This window comes from Oncorhynchus mykiss, chromosome 11 (assembly GCF_057628025.1).
Source record: "Oncorhynchus mykiss isolate SJ-2025 chromosome 11, ASM5762802v1, whole genome shotgun sequence".
In the NCBI taxonomy this organism is placed as follows: domain Eukaryota; kingdom Metazoa; phylum Chordata; class Actinopteri; order Salmoniformes; family Salmonidae; genus Oncorhynchus; species Oncorhynchus mykiss.
The window spans coordinates 26,479,520-26,507,468 of NC_143032.1; the positions used below are offsets into that span (position 1 = coordinate 26,479,520).

Sequence of the window (27,949 nt, forward strand, 5' to 3'; positions counted from 1 at the left end):
GTAGCAAGCTAGCATAGGAGCAAGCTAGCATAGAATGGAGGTCTGTTATTAGCCAACTCTTGCGTTCCGTCAGTAGATTAGTGGGTTTCCATGTGGTAGAGGGGATTAATCCAAATCACACAACAACAACAAAAATAAAAACAATAGATATAGTTATAGAGGCCCAAGAAGAAAAATAAATAAAAATAAAATAAAAATTGTCCGATTGTCTATTCAGATAGCAGCCGATAAGATAGCCAACGGCTAGCAGGCAACGTTGCGCCGGAGGAGCCAGCCGGACAATTCCCTCGGGTAGACAACGTCGGCAGTCCAACTGTGAAGGCCCGGTGGTGCTCCGCGTAGGCAGCAAAACGGGTCCGGATAGGTGACTGCAGCCCAGGAGTGATTGATGGAACTCTTCAGCTGGCTAGCTCCGGAACAATTGATGTTAGCTCCGGAATCGACGAAAGCCGATAGTCACACGGATAGCAGCTAGCTAGCTGTGAGATCCAGGTATGGATGTCCAGAGCCAGCGGCCGAAATCCGGTATGTTCCGAGCCGCGCTGCGCTGCACCGCGCCGTACAAAACTGGCGATAGATTCTCGAGCCAAAGGACAGCCGATGACCACAAACCGTGGTTAGCTGAGTACTAACGATTAGCCAGTAAATAAGCTAACTAGCTTCTGAACCAGCTTCAGAGTAGCTTCTGGACCAGCTTCTGGCTAGCTCCCGGCTAGCTTCTGGCTAATTTCTGGCCAGCCTCTCGGAGGATTACAGATCTGAGGTAAATAATACTTTTTTATATAAATATAAATTGGTGAAGCGGATTGCAGGAGAGTGTTCTGAAGATGAGTTTTTGGAAAATTAAAAATGTATGTGAAAAAAAAGTTGTAAATATATCTATATATTTATATACACGACAGGACGAGGACAAAAATACGTCTGAACTGCTATGCCATCTTGGGAACCAAATAATGCGGTAAAAATAACGAAATATAATCAATACGAATAATAGGTTGCGACACGAGTTTGGCCATCAGCTGGAAGATGGTGTCCCTTTTTGGTCAGTGTCAGTGGACGAAAAGGACAGCGGAGGGACGTTGAGACTGACCATCAGATGTAGGCACCGTCAGCCCAGTAAAATGAAAAGCAAATGATTGAAATGTGTACTCACTCATCTGTGCTTCACTCGTAACACAACAACGGATCTATTACCCGTGTGACCATAGCCGACCTCATATGTTTTAAACATACATTACCTTTCAAAAGTTTGGGGTCACTTAGAAATGTCCTTGTTTTTGAAAGAAAAGCTCATTTCTCGTCCATTAAAATGACATCAAATTGATCCGAAATGCAGTGTAGACCGTGTAAATGTTGTAAATGACTATTGTAGCTGGAAACGGCAGATTTTTAATGGAATATCTGCATAGGCGTACAGAGGCCCATTATCAGCAACCATCACTCCTGTGTTCCAATGGCATGTTGTGTTAGCTAATACAAGTTTATCATTTTAAAAGGCTAATTGATCATTAGAAAACCCTTTTGCTATTATGTTAGCACAGCTGAACTGTTTTTCTGATTAAAGAAGCAATAAAACTGGCCTTTAGACTAGTAGAGTATCTGGAGCATCAGCATTTATGGGTTCGATTACAGGTTCAAAATGGCCAGAAACAAAGAACTTTCTTCTGAAACTCGTTTGTCTATTCTTGTTCTGAGATATTAAAGCTATTCCATGCGAGAAATTGCCAAGAAACTGAAGATCTCGTACAATGCTGTGTCCTACTCCCTTCACAGAACAGTGCAAACTGTCTCTAACCAGAATAGAAAGAGGAGTGGGAGGCCCCGGTGGACAACTGAGTAAGAGGACAAGTACATTAGAGTGTCTAGTTTGAGAAACAGATGCCTCACAAGTCCTCAAATGGCAGCTTCATTAAATAGTACCCACAAAACACCAGTCTCAACGCCAACAGTGAAGAAGTGACTCCGGGATGCTGGCCTTCTAGGCAGAGTTCCTCTATCCAGTGTCTGTGTCATTTTGCCCATCTTAATATTTTCTTTTTATTGGCCAGTCTGAGATATGGCTTTTTCTTTGCAACTCTGCCTAGAAGGCCAGCATCCCAGAGTCGCCTCTTCAGAGCCCCCAGGCCCTTTCATGGCTGATCACTCTCCTCAATCACCAGCACTGCTCTGGGGTCCACACTTTCGTTTATTTGTTTTAAACTCTCTCCTGACCAGCTTCAAGGAGAGACTCAGACTCAAGCAGCGATGGATTATGTTAGGGTCTGAGTCAGTCACTGGGAGAGGAGAGAGGGACAGCTGTAGTGTTGTTGTTGTGATTTCTCCATCTGTGGGGGGGTTGAGAGGGGGGCCACCAGGGTTGAGTGTCCCCTGGCCAAAGCCAGGGGACACTCAAGATAGACAGGGATAGTTGGAGACAGAGAGACATGCAGACAGACGGACAGGCCGACAGGCAGGGAGGAGAAGGAGATGGGCATGCAGAGTGAGAGAGAGAGAGAGAGAGAGAGAGAGATGCCTCTACTGTGTGACATCCACATCAACATTCCAATCATTTCCATCGAATACCCTGTTCGTGGTAAACAGGGGAACACAGTTACAAGTGCACAGAAAATGGCCCCTATTTTCTCAGCTCCTCAGCTATCATTTGACTCTATCATCTCAAATAGCCCACATTTTATGTCCCTGTTGAAGTGTATGTTTTTCTGCTTGAAGGATACAGTAGCTGAACCCCATAGTGTTGTCCTGTCTAGGACTGACTTTTATGCTCAATAGTGAGACATCTGATGAGAAGCATTTTCCCAGAGTGGGCCATGGTGAAATCCCCCACAGAGTGGAGAGCGAGAGAGTCAAGGCCTAATGTCATGAATAAATACATGTCATGCCTCTGTGTTGTATGGGGGACATGCTGCATGGTGCCCATGTCTGCATAAACCATCTCCTTCCCATCGCTTGCTCTCTCTCTCTCTCTCTCTCTCTCTCTCTCTCTCTCTCTCTCTCTCTCTCTCTCTCTCTCTCTCTCTCTCTCTCTCTCTATTTATTTATTTATTTATTTATTTATTTATTTATTTATTTATTTATTTATTTATTTATTTATTTATTTATTTATTTATTTATTTATTTATTTATTTATTTATTTATTTATTTATTTATTTATATATATATATATATATATATATATATATATATATTTTTTTTTAGGTGGAATGACCCATACGTTGATAACTGAAGAGCACATGCAAAACCTATTTCAGCCTGTGCAGCTAGCCCACTCATTTCGACACCCTCTATCTCTGATTGTTCTGAAATTGTTTCTGTTGCTATAAACATTCCTGCAACATTTGTTGAACTATAATTGAATATCTGAGATATTAACAAATGAACTAACAAAGTATCATCAGAGACATAAACCTAACAACTTCAATGACTCATTTATCACAAATAACTTAAATCACCAAATTCCCTGAGAATGCATTTACATAGGATGAAGAAACAATAATCCATGCCGATGCTCCATACTGCTTGTCAGACATAGATCACTTATACTGTATTCTCGTTGTTGGCGTGAGATTGGTGTGGGGAGTCCGTGGGTAGCTTTTGACTATTTCTCTGGATTCCTCATGTCTTACTCATTGTTAGAAAAATTTTTGGTCCAAATTGGATGTTTGGTACTATATTTATTGAATATTATAAGAAACCTATAAATTAAAATGGCCAATTGGGGTGCAACAATTAGCATAATTTCTCAGATATCCAATTATATTTCAACAAAATAATATTGCAGGATTGCCAATCTTGTCTGTTTCTGACAACAGAAATGATTTCAGAAAAATCTGAGATGGTGGGTGTCATGGCTTGCTGAAATGATATGCAGTACCAGTCAAAAGTTTGGACACACCTAATCATTCAAGGTTTTTTTCTTTATTTGTACTATTTTCTACATCGTGGAATAATAGTGAAGACATCAACACTATGAAATAACACATATGGAATCATGTAGTAGCCAACATTTTTTTTAAAACAAATCACAATATATGTTATATTTGTGATTCATCAAAGTAGCCACCCTTTGCCTTGATGACAGCTTTGCACTATCTTGGCATTCTCTCAACCAGCTTCACCTGGAATGCTTTTCCAACAGTCTTGAAGGAATTCCCACATATGCTGAGCACTTGTTGGCTGCTTTTCCTTCACTCTGCGGTCCAACTCATCCCAAACCATCTCAATTGGGTTGACTGATACTGTATACAAATCAACTCCACTTCCTTGGAAACCATTGGCTGAATCAAATTCAGCCTCCCTACTTCCACCCACAACAGGAAATAAGAGTATGGTTCTGTTCCTTCCTTTCTTCTCAGAGAGTCAGTCTCTAGTGGTGACACTACCACTGGTTTGATATTACCATGAAGCTGGATGCTGCAATGAGGAGGCAGTGTGTGATTCTGAAATGGCACCCTATTCCCTATATAGTGCACAAATTATGTCAAAAGTAGTGCACAAAATAGGGAATAGGGTGTCATTTGAGACTCAGATAATGTGATCCCAAAAGCATAGTAGTATGCTCTTAAAGAGGGGGATAAACATGGAATATACTGACTGACATTAGACTGACGTTAGTGCACTTAATAGGGGATAGGGTGCAATTTGGGACACATCCTAGGCAGGTTATATGGCCGCGATGTGTTTCAACACCTCACAGGTAGTCCCTGGTAACCAGTGGTGGTGACATCATAACAGGCTCCGCTAACGATAACGATGTCCTCATTAACGAGTGTTAACAATCAACAGGTCACACTGGGAAAAGCTGAGAGAGATTTCACTTGCTCTCTCTGTCCCTTTCACTTGGTCTCTCTCTCTCTCCCTCCCTCCCTCTCTCTCGTTAGTTTTTACAAGGCACAGACACATCTCTCTGTGGTTCTGCCTGTGTCTACCCTGAGGTGAAGCAGAATGTGTTCTATGTAATCAGCACGTGAGACTGAGAGAGGAGGGACCTCTGGTCAAAAGTAGTGCAGTTTATAGGGAATATGGTGCCATTTGGAACGTAGCCTTTCTCCTCCTAACAAGATATTATTAAAATTACATGCTGCTATCTGGGAGTCGCCTTAGGTATCCTGTGCTACCCTACTCTACCATGATTGTGCTTTGGCCTGACTGACTCACTGGTTTGCATTGAAACACAGAGGGCGGGCTGGGGAAGGAGTTGTTAACAGACTGAGGGTGTTTTGATACCTGCAATGAGAATCATAATCATGTCTATTCTGATTCACATCCAAGAAAACAAATTGCTGAGTATTATCTAGATTACTTTATAGATTACCATTAAGAAAGCCTTGGGTGGAGTGGAGGGAAGGAGGGTGAGAGGAGAGACAGAGAGGCATAGCCATGTTATTTATTTTCTCCCTGGCTGTGACAGACAAACCGTCTGGCTCGGCTCAGTGCAGGCAGCGACTTGGACGCCTGTATGGGTCCTGACTCTGGCCTGGGGAGATTTGGATTAACGTTCAGGTTGGTGGAGCAGAAACTGTAATGATTATCTCTGACCTTGAGATTATTGAAGTTACTCAAATTGATAAATACAGTTTTGCTTCTTTTTTTTCTCTTTCCATTTGCAGGCAAACTAAGCCAGACCATCATTTTTCTCATCATACCAATGGTGTGTCTTAAATGAGGTTTACATCCGGTGTCTACCATCCATATAACATGTTTTTCTGGCGGGAAGGAAATAGGCAGCCATTTCTACTAATTTCTGTACTATAACTTCCTGTGAGTCCAAACCATTACACAACTCACAGAGGAGATGTCAAAACAAGTGATCTTCCCTCCAATCACCCTGCAGTTTAAAAGACTGTAAATCCTAATGACTTGAATTGAGTTATTATCTATTCTTTCGAGATCAACTCTTTAGGTTTGCTGCCGTCTGCCAGGAAGTCACACTATGAGGTTGGAATAATACTGTGGAATGTTTTTAAAAGGTGAATAAATTCCCTTTTAGTGTAAGAGCTGTTTGAAAAGACCGCCAGAGATTTCAACTTGTTTTGGTGGGGTGGAGTTTTGAACCTGCCTGGTGATAAACCAATAAGTTCCAAACCTCTCTGCCAATAACAGCTCGTTTTCAGTTTCCCCCTCCAAGACAGTCCTAGCAAAAGTCTTGCCTGAGAAATTCCTCTTTTCTAAGAAGCAATTATTTTTTGGTTGTTGACCACTTTAACTGAAAACAATCACATTGAGGAACTTAATTGTTTCCCATAAATGAGTTGATATTGAGATAAAAAAAAAAAAAAAACGTCTGGATTGCAACTTTAATATGAGCCTCCTGGAGCCTCATGTACTGTCTATGTTATTAGACTGCAAATCGATCGAGATAATATATGGTGCTTCGAGTGGCTGTTGTAAACTATACTGTGTATTCTATTATATGATGCAGTTGCTCAGTGAAAAGCTATTTATGGCTATGAGAAATGTATTGTATATGATGAAAATTGGAATTTGAAGGTCATGAAACCTCCCCATAAGAAGGTGTTGTTTGATTGGAACGTATTAATCATTTTCCTGTGTGTTCAGTCACACATATTGTATAAATCACGTGTTTGGGGGCGTAATAATAACCACTAAATGATCTGGTAATAGTGCAATTACATTTAGTTTGATGTTGAATGATCATGTATTTTATGACAAGCATAGCCACATACTATGGAAATTATTGCAGAGAATAATCTCATTGTTGTGACTGGGGGGGGAGGTTATATCAATCTCCTTCAGACATGGCCTTTTTTTCCTATCAGTACATCCTTCAGACTTAACTACACTGTCTGCATCTCCCGTGTGTGTGTGTGTGTGCGTGTGTGTTATTGACTGTCCATGAGTGACTAGTGCTCATTACTCTGTTATAAACTATTCCTCTCCATTCTCCTCTTCATCATCAGGCTTTTGTTTTGATGCCGTTAGGTGTTTCTGTATTCATTAGTCATACCTGTCATTGGATAGATACTGGGAGATGGACTATTGCGCAATACTTTTGTTCTCTACAGGGTTCGGGGGGGGCATATTGATGTGAATGGCATATTAATTGATGTGAATGGCATATTCATGTATCGTCTACCTCGAGGTCTGGGGATGCAGCCTCCATTATTGCAGTGATAGGTGTCATCAACTCATGACTATACTGACTGTGTCACAAATGGCACATATTCCCTATTGAGTGCACTACTTTTGACCATGGCCCACAGGGTCAAAAGTAATGCGTTATGTAGGGAACATGGTGCCATTTTGGACGCTCACACAGTCTGGCGTCCTGTATCACAACTGTTTAAGCAGCAGTGCAGTTAGCATTTCAACGTTGCATTGAGGGTTGTTCTAACATGCATAATGCAACAAACAGTGTATGTTACTACATTCACCATCAATATCAGGAAGTACCGGCTTATGTACCTTGTGGTTTTGAAGCTAAGTGCTCATATTGCCAAAAACAGTCTTACTAACTCCTGTCCTGGCTCATCATTCAAGTGTTTGGCAGTTTAGTACTGAAGAGAAAGATGATATGTCCCAAATGGCAACCTACTCCCGACATAGTGCACTACTTTTGACCAGAGCCTTATCAGCCCTGATCAAAATAAGTGATTACTGTATAGGGAATAGGGTGCCATTTGAGATGTAGGCCAAATACTGTACCTACTCTCTCCGTTTTTATTGGTAGTGATTAATGAATCATCCGTTACCATTGGGTATATTCAACCTCATCAGCTCTCCAGCTACTCTCAGCACCACCCCTCCCTCTGGCCTGTGCCAACCTCACACTGTCTTTGTGCCAGGCCTGCAGTGTGTTTGTGTGTGTGCTTGCGTGTGAATCTCATAGAGATAGAGGACGCAACATTGTATCTGTTTTATTATGCCATCTGTGAGAGCATAGGCAGCGCCATTGAGGCCCTCTCCATTTTGAAGTAGTCCATTTTCTTCTACTACTACTACAAATTTGTAAACAAACTGCCACCTGGAGTGTGTTGTTTGAACAGTTACTGTATAAAGCCACCTGCTGTTTTGGAATATTTGCTCATGAGTATAATTCATTGGCTGACCTCTCCTGATGACCTGGATGGAATTATGTGATCCTTCCTTAACCCATAGGAAGTCCCGGTTCCGCTTTAAATGAAGTGCAGTTTATAAAGGCTTCATAAAGCCTTCATAAACACTACATAAATGTGTTACAAATAATCTATAACCGTATGTCATGCTTTATAAAGGGTTCATAAATGTGGCATAACTAGGTGACATAACCACCCATGTTAAATGCAGTGGTGGAAAAGTGTAGATACCTTAATAGAAAGTTGCTCAAGTAAAAGTGAAAGTCAGCCAGTAAAATACTACTTGAGTAAAAGTTGTTTAGTTTTAAATATACTTAATTATCAAAAGTAAATGTAATTGCTAAAAAGTACTTTTGGTTGTCGGGGAAAATGTATGGAGTAAAAAGTACAATGTATTATTTAGGAATGTAGTGGAGTAAAAGTAAAAGTAGTCAAAATTATTCATAGTAAAGTACAGGTACCCCCAAAAAACGATATTAAGTAATACTTTAAAGTATTTTTACTTAAGTACTTTACAAATATGGCATAAACCTGTTCTTTATAAAGGGTGACATCCTGCCCTGCCTATCTAAGGTCTTCGAAAGCTAAGTCAACAAACAGATCACTGACCATCTCGAATCCCACCGTACCTTCTCCGCTGTGCAATCCGGTTTCCGAGCCGGTCACGGGTGCACCTCAGCCACGCTCAGGGTACTAACCGATATCATAACCGCCATCGATAAAAGACAGTACTGTGCAGAAGTTGGAGACTTTTATCTCCCTCACCAACTTTAAACATCTGCTATCTGAGCAGCTAACCAATCACTGCAGCTGTACATAGTCCATCGGTATATAGCCCACCCAATTGACCTACCTCATCCCCATACTGTTTTTATTTTATTTACTTTTCTGCTCTTTTGCACACCAGTATCTCTACTTGCACATGTTCATCTGATCATTTATCACTCCAGTGTTAATCTGCTTAATTGTAATTATTCACTCGTATGGCCTATTTATTGCCTATCTCCTCATGCCTTTTGCACACAATGTATATAGATTGTTTTTTTTTCTACTATGTTATTGACTTGTTTATTGTTTATTGTTTACTCCATGTGTAACTCTGTTTTGTCTGTTCACACCGCTATGCTTTATCTTGGCAAGGTCGCAGTTGCAAATGAGAACTTGTTCTCAACTAGCCTACTTGGTTAAATAAAGGTGAAATAAAATTTTAAAAAGCACTGCTTAATAATGGCCTTATAAATCATATTAAATTCAGGCATCACATAGCGTTTATAACCCTGTCATGAATCTTGGTAGATCATTGCAACACCAGTATATTTTGTTCGATTCCGGGGCCACCAATACCAAAAAATGTATTCACTCATGACTATAAGTCGCTTTGGATAAAAGTGTTTGTTAAATGTTATATATTATATTTCACCTAAAACATTTCTAGGAAGGTCTAACATCTTTCCCTCTTGGGTATGGTGCATAGTCAATATTGGACCTGCCCTCAACTTCCTCCAAAATGCTGTGCTGCAGGATGGCACACACTCTAAAGTGTAAAAGGCAAAACACTTTGGTAGGGCCTTTTTAAAATCGGTTTGTACTTTTTGCCTACTTCTGTTTTCTTCTCCCATTTTCTGTTTTCTTGGTTTTGTTGTTCCACGTTTCAGATTTACATTGTGTTTTATTTAAAGAGGAAAACAACCAAATTGGATTTTCCCTTTTCACAACAATGCTTGAACCACATCAGAGGATGACTTTTGAGGCCTGGGGCAAAATCTAAGAAACTTAGATTGTTTAGTTTTGTTGATTCAATTCAGTGAGTGTGCCCTGCACTGTTGTTTGGTTAGCAAAGGTTCTGTAGTGCAGTATACTTTTACTTCCCCCATTTCCAATGGTGGCCGAATCACATCACTGTATGTGATGTGATTCGGCCACCATTGGAAATGGGGGAAGTAAAAGGCCAGCAGCATTCAGAGCCCCATGAAATGACATCATAGTGTATATACATTCTACAGACCCTAATGAGTATTCCTTACAATACCTGTACTTCTGAACCCAGAATAGTTCTTGCTCGAAGCAAATATGTATTCCATATACAGTGATTCACATTGTGGCCATTTATTTTACCCACATTTAATGCAAATGCCACTTAAATATGAACAAATATAAATCATTGTTAATGTTTAGACAATCATTGTTCATATATCATGAATGGTTAGTGACACTTTTCTACTATTACATGATTCTGAAATTCCGTGACCCGGAAATGCTTTTTTAGTGTTGCTGACGAGACGCTGATCATGTGATGAGTTCGCAAATCAAATGCCCCGGGTGTGCTACCACTGGACAGCGAATAACAAGTAAGTGAACCTTTATCTATTACAATTGGAACGCGTTTCTAGTAGTTAAGTGTTGAGTTAGATGACGTACTGTAGCTACCTCAATCTTTATTTCAAGTCATTTCGGTGACTTCACAGCAATTGCCCGCTATCCGATATTTTCCCAGCTAGCAGGCTCAAATAAAGACATATCCCTCAAGATACAGCCATGACGCACAGTCACATATAATAATATGAATTGAATGGAGTTAACAATCTTTCCATTTAAAGTTTCCGGCGCAGCACAGAAATGCCCTTAACAGACCTGTTAACTTTCTTTGTTGTTACTTTTAAGGGTAGGAACCAACATGCAGTACATCCAGCAGGAAGAGCGGCAAGAACCATTCGTCCACCAGCTCAGGGACAAGCTACACGATTCACAGCCCCGTGTAATATTGAATGTAATTGCATTGCTGGACTTTTTGAAACTTAATATATTTGTATTGTTTCAAAAATGATCAAATAAAATGAAATGTATGGTTTAAACATGTCTTTAATGATGATTTGCTTTAGCTGTTTATTTGTTTGACTGATAATTACCTAAGTGTTAATACATGTGTGTTTACATCCTTACGTGTTTATGTATGTGTTCTGAATGACCAAAGGTGTCTGACTTTATAGTAAGTACAGCGTCATGCGATATAGAGTCTTTATAGATGTGTTATGACTGGTGTCTCACTTCAAACTAAGTATTATGGCCTAAATTCAATAAATAGGTTATTAACGCTGATTTGATGAAGGTTCTCTCATGATCCACAAGTAACTGTAGGGTGTGAGAGCTATTTAAATGGGTTGATGGACCTGCAAATGTGTGTGTGTGTGTGTGTGTGTGTGTGTGTGTGTGTGTGTGTGTGTGTGTGTGTGTGAGTGTGCGTGTGTGTGTGCGTGCGTGCGTGTGTGTGTGTGTGTGTCAGAACCAAGATGATTTGGAGTAGTCCAACCTGAGACTAAGAGGAATACTGAGACTAAGTATTCCTTTTCTGTTCCCATGTTGGAGACCAGGGCTCGATTCCAACCTGTTACAATGGTGCCAACATGTTGTGGCTCATCTTTCAGCAAGGGGAAGTGGGTGAATGTGTCAAAGACTTAACACATTCAAGTGTATTTGGAGGCTCGGGAATGGCTTTTTTGTTGTTGTGTGAATGTTTGTGTACTGAGGAACATGTAACTTGGTTCCAGAAGAAAGACACTTTACATTTCTTTTAAGTCGGGGGCTTTCATCAAGGTAAGTGTTTCTTGGTGTAATGTCCTCCCCAGACTATTGCACACACAGCACATATAAGCCTGGGATATCAACCATTTAAAGTTTTACTTAGTGGGAGTGACCATAGAATTCTAAGGGAGTGACCTTACTGAGTATAATATTTGTCATCGTCACTACTTAACACAGTCAAAAAGTCCTACTTTGCTAAACCCTGCCCATTTATCTTCTTAAAAGATTTGTGCGGAAGTGTCTGAGATTAGGTGTAATGTGACTAACATGACATCACTTTAGAGCGTATGCCGTCCTTCAGCACAACATGTCACCCTTTAAAAAGCACATGTTTATATCATTCGACATAGTGGGTTATGGCACATTTGACATGATTGATGGTGATTGTCACACAGGTATGCCACATGTATGAACCCTTAAGCATGGCATACGGTTAAAGATGCTTCGTAACACGTTCGTGTCGTGCTTATGAAGGCATTATGGAGGCTTTATGAATGTAATTTAAAGCGGAACCAAAGTCCAATCCAGTTGACTACTTAAAAATGGTGCAAGTCCCTGTTGGTGCTGCCCATGCTAAAACAGGCTTTTGGGCTCTAGAGACGTGTGTGTGTGTGTGTGTGTGTGTGTGTGTGTGTGTGTGTGTGTGTGTGTGTGTGTGCGTGTGTGTGTGTGTGTGTGTGTGCGTGTGCGTGCGTGCGTTCTACCAAAAGGCTGCTGATGAGATGACTCATCATATTTCTAACTGTCTAATGATCGTTAGACTGTAGTTTGTCATTAGATCATTTATTTATTGGATTCTTCCTTTTCTAAAACAAGGCAATTGCCTACGCAGACACTTAAAGGTCCTGAAGGATACTAAACATCAATATGATCTTAAGTTGTTTATTTCTGAAGAAATGTTATGTATCAGGGATTGCTATTTGCTAATGAAAAATATTGACTTAAAAAATATTGTGCGTCCTAGCGGCAAGTGGCAAGGCTGTCCACTCCAGTTTGTTTAGTTAATCCCGTGTTTCGCTCTGCTCCCGCTGGCTCACGTCACGGCTGTTACACCAGCGAGCTGAGCAAAGCTGTATCAATCTTTCCGTTAACCAGTAACCACGGCGATAGCCTTCTAATAGCTCTTGTAATATGGCGGCTCTCTCCGCCCCTGCTTTGATGTCTGTCTGTGCTCAGGCCCTCCCTTTCTCCCTCTCTCTCTCCCTTTCTTTCTCCCTCTCTCACTCTCTCTGTCCACCGGCTATGAGAAATAACCTTTCATATTAGGTCTCTCTCCCTCTCATACCCAGCGGTTTGATATGAGTTTAATCCCCACCATGATTCACTCTATCTTTCACTGTGACAAATCCTCTACTTTATTGATGTTGATTTTCCCCAAGAAGTTGAGAAAGTTTTACTCCCTCTTGGCTCTAATTTGTCAATACTTCATATGTTTGGTTTATCAGCCTTTTTAAGCTCCCCCCCCCCCCTCCATTCTCCTGGTTCATCTATATTACTTTAAAAGTTCAAAAGAAGGGAATTGAGGGAAAAGAGGAGAAGAAGAAAGGTGAATGTTTCTCAGTGTGGGAATTAGTTAATGAAAGTCCTTGAAGTGAGGAGAGGGAGCGAGGGAGGAGGCTGTCACCTGCCCTGTTGATAGATAGCCCTCCTTATTAATAGTATTCCCTTCGCAGGGTTTTATGCCTCTACTTGAGCCATTTGTTGATTAATTAATCAGGTAATGCAGGCTATCTCTAGGACAAAACACAACAGTAGTTCTCCTTGGATCGTATGCAATCTCAGGTGTAAAGAATCTCTCCCACGAGACCAGGGTATGCGTTCCCTATCTAGTGCCCTTGTTTTGACCAGGGCCCAAAGTAGGGCACTATATAGGGAATAGGGTGCCATTTGGGACGAAGCTTAAAACCGCACTCCGTTCAAAAGATTACAGTCCCAGCAGTAAGCGCCACAACAAGCCAAAGGAAGCCATTCCATTTGCAGAGTGGGCTTGTTTAAATGTAAAGGAGAACATTAAACAACAGAGGGGAAATTGGTCTCCCATTTCATGAATATATTTCATTTAGTAGCCCTACGTCAACTCTGTCTGATGTTATTCTTTCATTGTTAGGAAAACATTTTGAAACTGTCAAACTGCTTTGGCAAGAAGCCCGAATAAACAAAGTGAATAGACTCAAAGCACAACAACATGGACCAAGAGGTCTGTCTGTCCAACCTAATACCTCATACACGCTGCGCAAGAATACCGCACTTTCAGTCTGGAAATGGAATGGGATTTTTCTGCAATCAATGGAGCTTTTCATAATAATTGTTAATGTGTTAATGCGTGAATTGAGCCATCAAATGGAATGCGGTTATTGAATCCCCTCGTACATGAAGTCCACAGGAGGTTGGTGGAACCTTAATTGGGAAGGACGGGCTTGTGGTAATGGCTGGAGCGGAATAAGTGGAATGGTATCAAATGCATCAAACACGTGGTTTGATGCCAGTCCATTCGCTCAGTTCCAGCCATTATTATGAGCCGTCCTCCCCTTAGCAGCCTCCACTGATTGATTTACATGTAGATCCATACACATTGTTATTGCCTTGCCTCTATACCGATCAGATTTTTGGCATCAGTAACTGTTGTTGAACTTGCAACACGCACGCACATTCACAAACCCACGAGGCAGACTTACCATGGAACCCATAACCAGCTCCATACATGTGTTGTAATATTAGACATGTGTTCATATTTCTAGAAGTGGCTTTCAAACTGAGCACCTGGTGCATTTCCTGAATGCACTTCCTGAATTCCTGTCTACTTCCTGTGTCCTTCCTCCTGCTGCTTTGAGTTCCCTCACAGCTGGCACCGTTATAGAAAAAAAAAATGGCAGGAAATTACATCACAGGCAGTATTTAACGACAGAGGCTTTCCTGGACAGTGTCTTTAGAGAGTGCTCACACCACATAAATAACAACTGTGTTTGCGACCCAAATGGCAATTGGCTCTGGTCAAAAGTGGTGCACTATATAGGGAATAAGGGACCGTTTGGGACACAACATTTAATGAGCCCAAGCCCCCCAAAAAACGAATTATTGTGCCATCATCCAATATATATGTGATATGGGCTACTGCACATTACACACAACAGAAAAACAGAAAAGCCCTTGGATGTCGCTAGCTAAATGCTCTCTTTGGTAAAAAAAAAATGAAACTATCTCTGGTAGGCTAATCTGTACTGTATTGTATTAGACTGTATAATTTGGAGTGGAATTACGCACGTTCAAACCATGATAAAGCAGAAGACAACATGGGATTCTTGTGCAGTACATGCAGCCTACAAAGTTATAGTAAAGGCTAGCAAATTTAATTTTGAAATATAATAGGGCCTATTTGTATAATTAGTAGGCTGACGCCAATATACCTATCATATTTCCCCTAATGTTATTAGCCTACTTCCTTCTCTCTCCCTTGTTGCTTCATTCCTTCCACGCTTTCAACATTCTAATGACATCCTTGAATAATGTAGAACTAGAGTTAGATGCAGAAGGATTTCACTTCTCTTCACAAGGGTTTAATGGTTATTGGTCTGAATAAATACTGTAACTGCTCTAGCCTAACACATCGCGCGTCCGCTCTTCTTTCACACTACCATTGAGTTCTGTTGGCTACTGAATTTAACATTCAGCAAAAAATTGCATACTTTATTGGTATAAGAATTTGTAAAACAAATAATATCCAACAAGCTATTCTTGTCTAGCTTTTCCTGCATGGGACTCCAAGAGCTAAGAAGTGTTTTTTTAAGGAGAGAGGCCAGCGGAGCACAGTTGTGTGCGTATTGCGCAAGAGACAGCGGCTATAAATTAGAAGTGTATTATGCATAACCCATCATGAATTAGTTCAATTAGTACTGCATTGAATAAATGACCTGAAAGATGTAGGCTAGGACATGCTGCATACTGTATATCAATCTATATATACATCTATATATACATTATATATCATTATATATATATATATATATATATATATATATATATATATATATATATATATATGTATATAAATAATTCGAGTCCATATATATATATGTATACATTTATATAGGAATTATATACACTGCTCAAAAAAATAAAGGGTAAAATAACACATTTGACCATACTTATTTTCCACCATAATTTGCAAATAAATTCATAAAAATTCCTACAATGTGTTTTTCTGGATTTTTTTTCTCATTTTCTCTCATAGTTGAAGTGTACCTATGATGAAAATTACAGGCCTCTCTCATCTTTTTAAGTGGGAGAACTTGCACAATTGGTGGCTGACTAAATACTTTTTTTGCCCCACTGTATGTCAATCTAGAAGAGGATTATCTATCTTGGATGTCATTTTAATGGAGTTGATGAAGAGAGAGAGCCTGCTAGAGAGTGCTCGCGGGTGCACTGATTTTAAGCAAAGGTATTCAAGTGAAAGACTGGAGCTGCAATTAAAAAAAAAAAATGTAATCTTTACAATGAAAAAACAAGGTGACCCCCGAAAGCCGGATGGAGATGGGTAAATTAGAAGCACATTCAGTCTTTATATTACTGTAGCCTAGACTATGCTGCAGCAAATGTAGGCCTACCTGTCACAAGAAAAATGTTACCATGATGAGATATTCTAGGTCTACATCCATACTGACATGGGCTGTATGTCCCAAACCCTAAGCGTTGATTCATCATGCAGAGGATGTAGAGAAGACAGATTTTAGACATCACATATCATTTAACAGTTCCATTTCACACCATATAAGTAATTTAGTTTAATTTACTGGTCTCTCACAGTTATTTATCCTGGGAAAAGGGAGTGGTTTTGGACTGTAAATCGCAGTAAATCTCGGTAACCGGGTTCCTGCCATTCAACACTAATCAGCATCCATCCTGGACATCCTCCATGCCTCACAGGGGCAAACTCTCATGAGGATTATTCTCTATCAGGTCATGTACTGTACAGGTCATATACCCATTTGAGACATGTATGTGACCTGTAAAAAATACAAGGCAATGTTTGTATGACCCCCTTTCAAAAAGCCCCTTATTTACTACTTTCTTGGAGGTATACCCCTTTTTATACATATCAGTGGGTAACTGGCAAATTAGTAGGGGTGTGGGGGTGTTGTTTAACCATGGAGACTGTTTGCATTTCAAATTAGGGAGGTGTTAAACAATGGAATTGTTTATGTATTTACCAGCGAGAAAGCAGTGAACCATTCACACACACCTGATACCTGTATTTTGGTTGCAGGAATCATGACTAGGTCTTCAGCTGGCTTTTATTTGTCCATGTATTTTTAACCTCTAACCCTTTTCAGATATACCAAAAAGCTGTTATAAAAAAAGCAGGAATGGCAAAATAGTGGGATTTTGCTGTGTGTATGAAATGGATAATAGAGTAGCTCTGGTATGATGGTGGTAACCCCATCCATGCTCTTCTGATCCCCTCTCCTATCTATCCTCCATCATTTTCTCACACCCCTCAGACAGGCTGAGTTTCCAGTCATTTGCACATAGCTGCACATAGAGGGCTGAGCTGGGGGATTTACGATCGTCAGGCGCAGTTATTCTCACCCCTCGATAAACCTGTCGTGGATTTACCGCTGCCTCCATGTCACCCGCGTCATTAAAATGTAAAAGTTTGCCGCCGCGCCGCCGAGAAAGTTGCAAATGATGCCAGAGAGCGGCTTCTATGGCTCTGCTAACTGAAATTCACCCAGCAGCTCAGAGCAGTGTGTGCACCTCAGTCAGACTGAATCACAAGCTGTCACACCTCCCATCACACTCCGTAAACCTTACGAGAGAGGTTTCAGAAGGAAGTCTATATCCATTTGATAGAGTATTACCTTCTCGCTGTATTAAAACCGACTTGCTTTTAACTTGTTAACATTTCTGGACAATAAAGTTGGATGATTTAGCAGTGCGGGGAAACCACATATTGACATTTGATTTGATTCAATATGGCACCATCTGTCGTGAATGTTTTTATCTTGAAGTTAGTTATTTCTTCAAGCCAAAGAGCATAGTAGAGTTCTCACATATAAAGACTCTTACATTTTCACAGTTGCCCAAAGCCCAACAGTATCTGACACATTTCAGGACATTTCCACCAATCCTCTCTGCGAGAGATAGGGGATTCAAGAAAGGCCCAGCTTGCGACCTAGACTAGAACAAAGCCTGGGCATCAATTAAATACCTTCCCCCTTATTGTGTCTCCAGGTTTGGGAAGCACCGCAATGGAGACAAGATGGAGCGTAAGGGGTCGAGTAAATCTAAGATGGAGGACACACAGGCGTCTGAGGAGGAGATGCTACGGATGAAACTGGAGCAGGAGAGGTGAGTGTGTGTTTGTGCCTGTATTTACAGGGCTCTCCCGGCTTGGTAATAGCCTCACAATTAAGTCTGTGAGGAGAATGCACAGCGCTGCTACATGCCGCTGCCCGGGAAAATGTGCAAACTGCCCAATTAACTAAATGGGGCGGTGTGGAAAGAGGAAAGTTCTGGGAAAGCATTCCGATGTCAATTTGTAAACGTCCAGGCCTTTTATAACAGTACATTAAATTGATCATTTCTAAAGATTTTTTTGCTTTGTGCCATTGAATGGACCTGACCTGCTAATGGTCCTGGTTTGCTCCTTCTGCTTTGACTGATTGAATGGCCGGTCTCATTAGAATTGTCAAATCAATGTTGTAGGGCATTTCTCTTTCGTTTTGGCAGTAAAAAGGTTGTTAATCGTTCAAGAATTTGGCGTTTGGTTTCGTCATCCTGGACTCTGTTAGTCCCTCGATGTTTTAGGAGACGTTGAGGCCTCTGTAAGGTTACATACTAAATTGCACCCTATTCCCTATATAGTGCACTACTTTTGACCACATGGCACCCTATTCCCTATATAGTGCACTACTTTTGACCAGATGGCACCCTATTCCCTATATATAGTGCACTACTTTTGACCTGAGCCATATGGGGCCTGGTCAGAAGTAATGCACTATAAAGGGAATAGGGTGCCATTTGGGACACAGGCGATGTGAACGGACATATTCTTTTTTTGTTTTCTCCGCCTCATTCCTTCCTTGCAGACAAGCTCTATTAAATTCACTTGACTGAAGGAGACAATATCAGTGGCTGTGTGAATGGAGCGAGGGGCTTGCTGCCTCTTATTGTTCTCTGCAAGCCAAAATGAACGACAAATGAACTCGGTTATCAAACTACTGTTGGTAATGAAGGTAATTGAAAACAAACAATGGAGTTGATATTTCTCTCAGTGGAAAGAGAGGGAGGGAGTGAGGATAGCTGCCTGTCGGATACGCACACACACACACACACAATGGTCTTCCTATTCAATGGGACATCTGGAGACAGTCTTCATAGAGGCTAGACTGTGACATGCAGGGAATGTCTTGTGCTCTGGGAGCCCTGGCTGTCCCTCTGGCTGCTGGCCCAACACATTGCCAGCACGCCCCAGAGACCCACAGCCTTCCTATCCAGAGCCTTCCAAAGCCTCTGTCCCTTTGAGGCTCTCCCAAACGCCTGCCATGCAAAGCCGGAATAAAACAGCGCAGACACAGACTGGGGCTAAGCCTAAAACATGCCCTCACCCTTCCCCTCCTTTCCTTACTCCCCTCACTCCCCAGTCACTATTTGTCTGGATCTTGACTTGTATACGTTTCTCATTCTCCCATTTAGTCTGTTTCCTCTCCGTTCTGCATGTCTAAGCCCTAGTGTCAGAGCACTGGAGCGCTGGAGCACTATACAACAGGGCCACTTTCCTTTCCCCTTCTCGCCATCCCAAAATGCCATCACTTAACCAGAATGGAAATTCTAAATTGACTCTCAGATAATGGAAAAGGAATCTGGGAATCCTTTGGGAAATCGTCTGTGGTATTAATACAGTATCCTGACGTCTCGTGGAGGAGGGAGCTGGCTCAGCCTGATATTCAAAGCATGGCAGTTCAGGGGGGCGACAGCTCTAAAAATCAATTACCTCTGTATTTTGGGTTGTGTTACGCCACTCAGAGGTGCAAATTTTGATAGAGGCGGTGTGCTGACACTGAGAGTGGGTCTTGCTCAAGGCAAATGCACTGATTGATTATATAGGGCCCATTGAGACGGGGTTATTTTAGACATAGTGGTTATGATATTATGGATCGAGGGGAGGGAGGGCCTATATTTCTAAAACTAGCGCACGTACAGTCAGCCCATCGGGGGAAGTGTCAGGGATGTCGGGATGGCCCGTTGCCAAACACACCGCACAGGTGACACCGACTATATAATTGAAGCAGACATTTTGACCGGAGCATTTAGTGTTTCTAAAAATATATATTTTACCTCTATTTAACTAGTTAAGTCAGTTAAGAACAAATTGTTCTTTACAATGAGGGCCTAGGAACAGTGGGTTAACTGCCTTGTTCAGGGGGAGAACGACAGATTTTGACCTTGTCAGCTCGGGGATTTGATCCAGCAACCTTTCTGTTACTGGCCCAGCGCTCTAACCACTAGGCTACCTGCCTCGCCTAAAGAGAAGACGTAGAGAAGGTTAGCGTGGATTAATGTATTATCCTAGTTGTAGTCTGTGTACCCTCTTCTTCCCTGGTCTGGTCTGCTATGAGGAAACTATAAAACAGATGGCATGTGTTACATATCTAGGAGTCTGACCTTAATAACATTGTAAAAAAGTATGGTTTCGATTGCAGTGTTAAGAGACACTAGTAGACCAAGTTTATTCTGCAAAATAGCCTCCATGTATTGTAGCCTTGCGTTTATATCCGAGTGCCTCAGATATGGTAGAAACACTGACGCTGAAATATCATCTACCAGGGTACAGAACCCAGCAGTGCAGTGATGAACCATTCTGAAGATGATAAAGAGTCATCATCAGCACCATTTGTTTTGCTATAATCTCACAAATGATATGCAACTGCCTGCCTGCCTGCCACCTGTGTTGCTGTTCAGCAGACTACTATTCCTCATCAAGCGCTTCATTAAGACCTAGCTGGAGAGGCCCTCTACAGCCACACACACACACACACACACACACACACACACACACACACACACACACATACATACACACACATACACAAACACACACACACACATACACAAACACACCGCCCTCAGCACAACAGCCATTACAAGGCTTTATGCCTGTGGACAACCGCTGGCTTCTCTACCTGATTGCACCACACTGAGGGACTAGCATGATTCTCTTTGATTGGTACCATGCAGGTTGGATGGGGTAGGAATAGTGCAGAGAGTCCGTGTGTTTCAGGGGATCCGTTTGAGCAAGGTAAGGTACAGGATCACTCATCTTTATAATGAGGGGTTATTTGCGATACAAGGCGATTCCTAGATTGCTTGCTCAGGCCAATCCCTTTGAACACCCTGATTCTCTCTCTCAGTGCCTGGGGTTTAGTGTGGCCTGCCGTCAATCAAGCAGAGAGATTCCAAGAGGATATGCATTATTCCCTTTCATGCCTCCTGGTGTGCTGAGATTGGGATTGTCTCATTGTTTTGTCAGTTTACCAGAGCATCTGTCTGAAGCCAGATCTAAACCCCCCACACAGTAGCAACCTGCTGGTGTCTGCTGCCTCTGTCTTAAACTGTATCCAACTGCAACCCTTCCTTCACCCCCCCCCCCCCTCTTTGTCACCCCCCTCTCTCTCTCTTTCTCCCCCCCCTCTCTCTTCCCCCCCTTCTCTCTGTTTCTCCCCCCCTCTCTCTCTCTGTTTCTCCCCCCCTCACTCTGTTTCTCCCCCCCTCTCTCTGCCCCCCCTTCTCTCTGTTTCTCCCCCCCTCTCTCCCTCTATTTCTCTCACTATTTCTCTCTCTCTCTGTGACTGTGGCGTGAGATTATGATGTCCCTTCTCTTATCTGGTTGGCTCCTCTGAGCTTCTAATCAGTGGCTCACACTCCTCCACTCCTCCATCCCTTCATCTCACACTGCTCCCAGACCGGAAGCCTTGTAGTGCCTGTTTGGCTGTTTCCACCACGCCTGCCTGTTTGTTTGGTTTCCTGCTGATGCCAGCCAACCAAAGACAAGGTATACTGCTCCGGTTATGTAGTTTAGTCAGTCAGCAGTTACAGTAGCATCACACGGCACAAGTGTGGTTGGTCGGGTTTCAAGGAACGAGGAGCTGCAAGATCAACTAGTCTTCCATTTCCTTATTTTAGAATGCAAATGGACCCTGTATTCATGTAATACTATAGACCTCAGCATCACATCAGTGTGGCTGGTTGGTTTTGAGGAATTAAGCCACCACAACGACAACAACGTTTCTATTCTAGAATTAGTACTGACACGTCAGTTGAGAGTACACAAAGTGTGCGACTTTCCTCCGTTCAATGAGATTAGAAATGAAACTTGTGTTAATGTCTTACTAATTACAGTGTCTGTAATTACGCAGCAGGTACTTCATAACTTGTTACTGCACTAAGTTAATGTGTGTTAGTCATTATCTCAGCTGATCCCTTCATAACAGTAATTGTTTTACCAAATAATTGGCTTCGTTATTGAATTTTTTTGTAAAGTGTTGCTGTCTGTCGTCATTAACATGTTGAGTTCGATGAGAGGTCAAAGGAACTGATTGCAGGCCTGATTATATTTGTAATTATTTGATACTCAATTAATTTGATAATTGATACTCTGCAGCAAGCTACATGTGATTATTACAGAATTGAATTGTGCCAAATTGTTTGCCTGATAAAATGATGTCAAATCAAGTGTCAACCAAAAAGTCTGTCCATCAGTCTTAATGGGAGCACAGTCCTTTGCACACAAGATTGTACTTTTGTAGGGGGGGGAGAGAAAGAATATATGCAAGATGTCTACAAGAGTTACTAAAGAAAGCAATGCATTCTGTTTCATCCCGCCTCTGCTACCAAGCATATTGATCAGCCAGACTCTCTCCAAGTGGAACTCTGGAAGTGCAGACTTGGTAATGAGCGTTTGAAAACAGCAGCCGCCTCCTCCCTCGCTCCCGCCTCCCACCCCCCCATTGAAAGACATACGGAGGAGGGTGCATTGGCTTCATCTGTCCAGAATTACACAGACTTGTTTGATAAACACTCCGATTTATTCAGCGCACAGAAGAAGGACCTACTTGTCAGTAGTGCACCGCTCGCTCTGCAGCTTCAACTCTCTCCTAACTTTCTCTTTCAAAATGAAATAAACATGGCGGATTCTCCTCTCAACTTAATGCAGTGACTCACACTTCTGAGTTGTTTACCGTTGAGGGGAAACTTGTGGTTTTAATTGTGATGTGTGTGTGTGTGCTAGTTGTGTGATGCTAAAGAGCTCTCTTCTAACAGCAACGAAGACGACAAATGAAGAAGGAAGCCACTTACCTGAAATTGAGGAAAGAAACCTGGCAAACGTGTTTTAAGAGATTGTCAGTCAAAACCTCAATGATAAACTCCTGACTTGCCATAATCCCTTGCATTACAGTATCTAGAGCATCCTGGGCGAAGCGGAAATTCCATTTTCCATTTCCCTTGCATTGTTTCCCAAAACATCCCTTTGAGCCAGTTTGTCCTGTAAAACAGAGGAGAAATTAGTAAGGAAAATGTAAGGGGGAGTAGAGGTGAAGAGAAGACAGACTAGAGACTAAGGAGAGACAACAGAGGAAAGAAGAGAAAGGAGATAAGAGGAGAGAGAATAGAGAGGAGTGGAGAAATAGAGGAGGGAACATGTTAAGAAGAGAGGGGAGTAAGGACAGAGGAGAGGTGAGAGTAGTAAGGATAGAGTAAAGAGACAGGAGAGGTGAGAGAGACCACAGTAGAGAGGAGAGACACTGCCTAGTTAATTAAGGGTAATGCAGTAATGGAGTGCTTAGTGTAGGCAGAGCTCTTCTTCATGTCAACACCACACTGGGTCATTAATTACGTAATGGAGTTAAGGCTGGGCAATGGGAGGGTAGGGGTGTGGTGGGGGGGCAGTTACCCTACTACACTGACCAAGCGAGCACATGGGGCCTACCCAGCACATGGCACAGGGGTTCAAATAGGGGGGAAATGTGCCATGGAACCCTGGTTGTGAGCTGGTCAGCGTGTGTGAGACATCACACCGGTTGAATATGGAGATGACTGTCATGTTACACTGGCATTGTAGGCAATCTGGCTGCTGTTGGTTGGCCCTCAGCTAGAGGTGCTGAGCCATCTGATCTGAGGGTGAAGGTCTTTCTCTCTCTGTCTCTGTCTCTGTATCTGTCTCTGTCTGTCTCTGTCCTCTCTCTCTCTCTCTCTCTCTCTCTCTCTGTCTCTGTCCTCTCTCTCTCTCTATCTCTCTCTCTCTCTCTCCTGCCTGTCTGGTCTGTCCTGTCTATTCGTCATGTCTGTCTGTCCTGTCAATCTGTCCTGTCTATCTGTCCTGCCTGCCTGTCTGTCATTGTCTGTCATTGTCTGTCTGTCTGTCATTATCTGTCTGTCCTGTCTATCTGTACTGTCTGTCTGTGCCATGCAGTCTAATGTCGCCAGTCTTGCCGCTCCACCCATTATCCCATTTGAACACTGATATTGTATTTTTATGAATTTGATTAGTCGGTGAAGAGCCTAAAGCCTTGAATTCCCACTGGGTTTTCGTAAAAACCTGTCATAACATCATTGTCTGGTCTTACTGGCAGGGGTGTGACATCAGTTTGGGCAGGTGCCGAGATGAGATGAGACTGCTGTGGCGGGAACTAATCTATATCACTCTGTTTCTGACACCCACAAGGTTGTGTGTGCTGTACAATAAGAGGCTGTCTCCCAAATGGCACCCTATTCCGTATGTAGTGCGCTACTTTTGGCCAGGACCCATAGGGAATAGGGTGTCATTTGGGACACAGAAGGGACTGCACTGAAGGGATGGGATTTATATAATAAATGTATATTATTTTGACAAATACAAATACACATCGTGGACAAGGCTGAGGAGTGTATAAATGACATGGAACGTCATGTGAGCACAATACCCTCAAAATGTAATCCTTCTGATCATTCTGAGATAATGGGATTTCCATGGCTAAAAATAAACGAGCCAATCCTTTTGGAATTAGGTTATTGTGGCATAGATAAATAGTCATTGTTTGGAATGTGATTACACTTATTATAATATACAATATACAGACCCATGAGAACTCACTGATTCCAGCCCTGTTACCACGGCAATGCTGTCAATCATCTGTGAAGGATAGCCGATGGGGGTCAGAGGTTAGCTATGACCTGAGGTAATGGGGGAAATATGGAATATCCCACAGACTGGGAGGTGAGATGACCCCCACTTAGAGCCTGGGAGAGTGTTGGAATAAATTGTGGTGTGTGTTGGTGGGTGGGGATGTGTGTGTGTTTACGTGCATGCGTGTTCGTACAGTACGTGCATGTGCCTACTGTACGTGCGTGTGTGTTTGCATACTTGTACCTGCATGTTCTTACATGGGCGTGTGGGCGCGCGCGCGCGTGTGTGTGTGTGTGTGTGTGTGTGTGTGTGGGCGGGCGTGTGTGTGGGCGTGTGTGTGTGTGTGCGTGCGTGCGTGTGTGCGTGCGTGCATACCGGTACATAAGTATGTGCTGGTAGCACACAGCATCTGGATCTACTACCCAGGCTGGTGACTGCTGCAGTGCTGCCATGCAGGGACACCAGCAGGGGTTCATCCCTCTGTCTTCACCACTGCTCCTCTGTTACCCCTGTCCCTTTCCCACAGCTCCAGATCACCTTTCACCCCTCACTCCCCCCTGTACGCCTGGGTCTTGTTTTCCATGGAAGGAGAGGCAGGCATTCATAGTCCAGGTCAACTGTATGAGGCAGGAAAGGCCCTGAAAGGCCCTGTTGTGTGGAAGGAAAGAGGGAAGAGTTCCCAGGGAGCTGGGGCGGGGGAGGAAGAAGAGAACAGCGTCCGGGTGGAAGAGGAGTTGGAGGAGAGATCAGAGACGGCCTGTTTTCTCTCTGGTTAGAGGACCCAGGGGAGGGATCTATACACTCCTCAGGAAGATCCCCTTCCAACCATGGTCTGGATGGCCACTCCACGTCTGTGTCCCAAATAGTTCCATATTCCCTACACAGAGCGCTATGGGCCCTGGTCAAACGTAGTGGACTGCATAGGGAATATGGTGCCTATTGGGATGCCTCGCAGCACTCCACCGGCCACTCATCTGAATAACTCAGCATGCTGTCTGTCCTCCATTAGACTTATCTTCTCTTTTCTGGGGGAAAGAAAAACAGGCTAAAGATGTTAGGAATAGCCCAATGAGATGGAGGAAGAGCCCTGCGATAGAGGTGGGAGGTAGATAGACTTAAGTAGGAATGTTGTTGTTGAATTTGAAAAGGCTGCAATGTGTAGTGTCTGCAGACACTATGAAACGAACAGAGTATCATGGGTTATATCCCAAATGGCACCCTAGCACCCTACATAGTGTATTACTGTCGGACAGGGCCCTTAGGGCTCTGGTCAAAAGTAGTTCACCATATAGGGAATGGGGTTCCATTTGGGACCTTTTAAGACTCAGCTTGAAGCTCCCTAACCTTTCCCGATTTCCCCCAGCCGATACCAGCCCCTTAAATGCCCCATTTCAAAAACCAACCCTCTTTTCAGGCATCCTTACAATGGCTTTCATGTGTTTTATTCCCTAAATAACAGTATGAAATATTGAGTTATAGCACTGCTGACCTTTTCCTCCCCCCCCCTCTCTCTCTCTCTCTCTCTCTCGCTCTCTCGCTCTCCCCATCGCTCTCTCTCTCTCTCTCCCCATCTCTCTCTCTCTCTCGCTCTCCCCATCTCTCTCTCTCTCTCTCTCTCTCTCCCCATCTCACTCGCTCTCCCCATCTCTCTCTCCCCCATCTTTCTCTCTCTCCCCCATCTTTCTCTCTCCCCATCTCTCTCTCTCTCTCCCCATCTCTCTCTCTCTGTCTCTCTCTCTCCCCCATCTCTCTCTCTCCCTCCCTGCCTCTCTCCATCCCCCCTCCCTCCCTGTCTCTCTCCATCCCTCCTCCCTACCTCTCTCTCTCTCTCTCTCTCTCTCTCTCTCCCCATCTCTCTCTCGCTCTCCCCATATCTCTCTCCCTCTCTCTCTCCCCATGTCTCTCTCCCCCATCTTTCTCTCTCTCCCCCATCTCTCTCTCTCTCTCCCCCATCTCTCTCTCTCTCTCCCCCATCTCTCTCTCTCCCCCATCTTTCTATCTCTCTCTCTCCCCCATCTCTCTCTCTCCCCATCTCTCTCTCTCTATCTCTCTCTCTCCCCCATCTCTCTCTCTCCCCATCTCTCTCTCTCTATCTCTCTCTCTCCCCCATCTCTCTCTCTCCCTCCCTGCCTCTCTCCATCCCCCCTCGCTCCCTGTCTCTCTCTGTCCCTTCTCCCTACCTCTCTCCGTCCCTCCTCTCCAGGATCCAGGCGAAGACGAGGGAGTTCCGTGAACGTCAAGCGTCGGTGGCAAGGGAGAGGGAGTACGCTGAGATCCTGGACATCAACCCCAACCTGAACTGCACCTTCAGCTCCAATGAGGACGAGGAACACCCCTACGCAGGCATCGGCTCCCTGGACGGGTCATCCGAAGACAGCAGACAGGAGCCCCACCAAGGGCCCCAGCCCCCCCAGGACAGCGGTCCAGACCAGCCTGACCTGGAAGCCCTCTATGCTCAGGTCAACAAGCCTCGCAACGGACACCCTCCCTCAGCTGACAGGTAGGGGGCACCGCTATCCAATACCTACACCAGCAACTCCAAAAACAGCCAGCAACTAACAGTATCATCAACAACAGCAACACCTCACCTCCATCTCCTACAACACCACCACCCACAACCAACAACACCATCAACAACAACACCACCACCACCTCCCAAAACCAACAACACCATCAACACCACCACCACCCAAAACCAACAACACCATCAACACCACCACCACCCAAAACCAACAATACCATCAACAACACCACCACCACCCAAAACCAACAACACCATCAACACCACCAACCCAAACCAACAACACCATCCACACCACCACCACCACCACCCAAAACCAACAACACCATCAACACCACCAACCCAAACCAACAACACCATCAACACCACCAACCCAAACCAACAACACCATCCACACCACCACCACCACCACCCAAAACCAACAACACCATCAACACCACAACACCACCCAAAACCAACAATACCATCAACACCACAACCACCACCCAAAACCAACAACACCATCAGCACCACAACCACCACCCAAAACCAACAACACCATCAACACCACAACCACCACCACCCAAAACCAACAACACTATCAACACCACCAACCCAAACCAACAACACCATCAA

General features: G+C 43.2%; 1 protein-coding gene and 1 long non-coding RNA gene across 5 annotated transcripts in view; both read left to right on the forward strand.

Annotated features, from left to right (window-relative positions):
• The window catches only part of LOC110535542 (partitioning defective 3 homolog), a 546,846-nt gene that overhangs the window by 402,501 nt on the left and 116,396 nt on the right, over positions 1–27,949 (forward strand). For all 4 annotated transcript variants that reach the window (XM_036935238.2, XM_036935240.2, XM_090189781.1 and 1 more), the window contains 2 exons: positions 17,883–17,999; positions 27,017–27,313. In XM_036935238.2, the coding sequence (XP_036791133.2) occupies positions 17,883–17,999; positions 27,017–27,313 (414 nt within the window). The remainder of the gene's footprint in view (positions 1–17,882; positions 18,000–27,016; positions 27,314–27,949) is intronic.
• LOC149979532 (uncharacterized) lies at positions 10,333–10,924 on the forward strand. The gene is made up of 2 exons (XR_016484431.1): positions 10,333–10,420; positions 10,734–10,924. It is a non-coding gene; the product is annotated as an uncharacterized LOC149979532 (long non-coding RNA).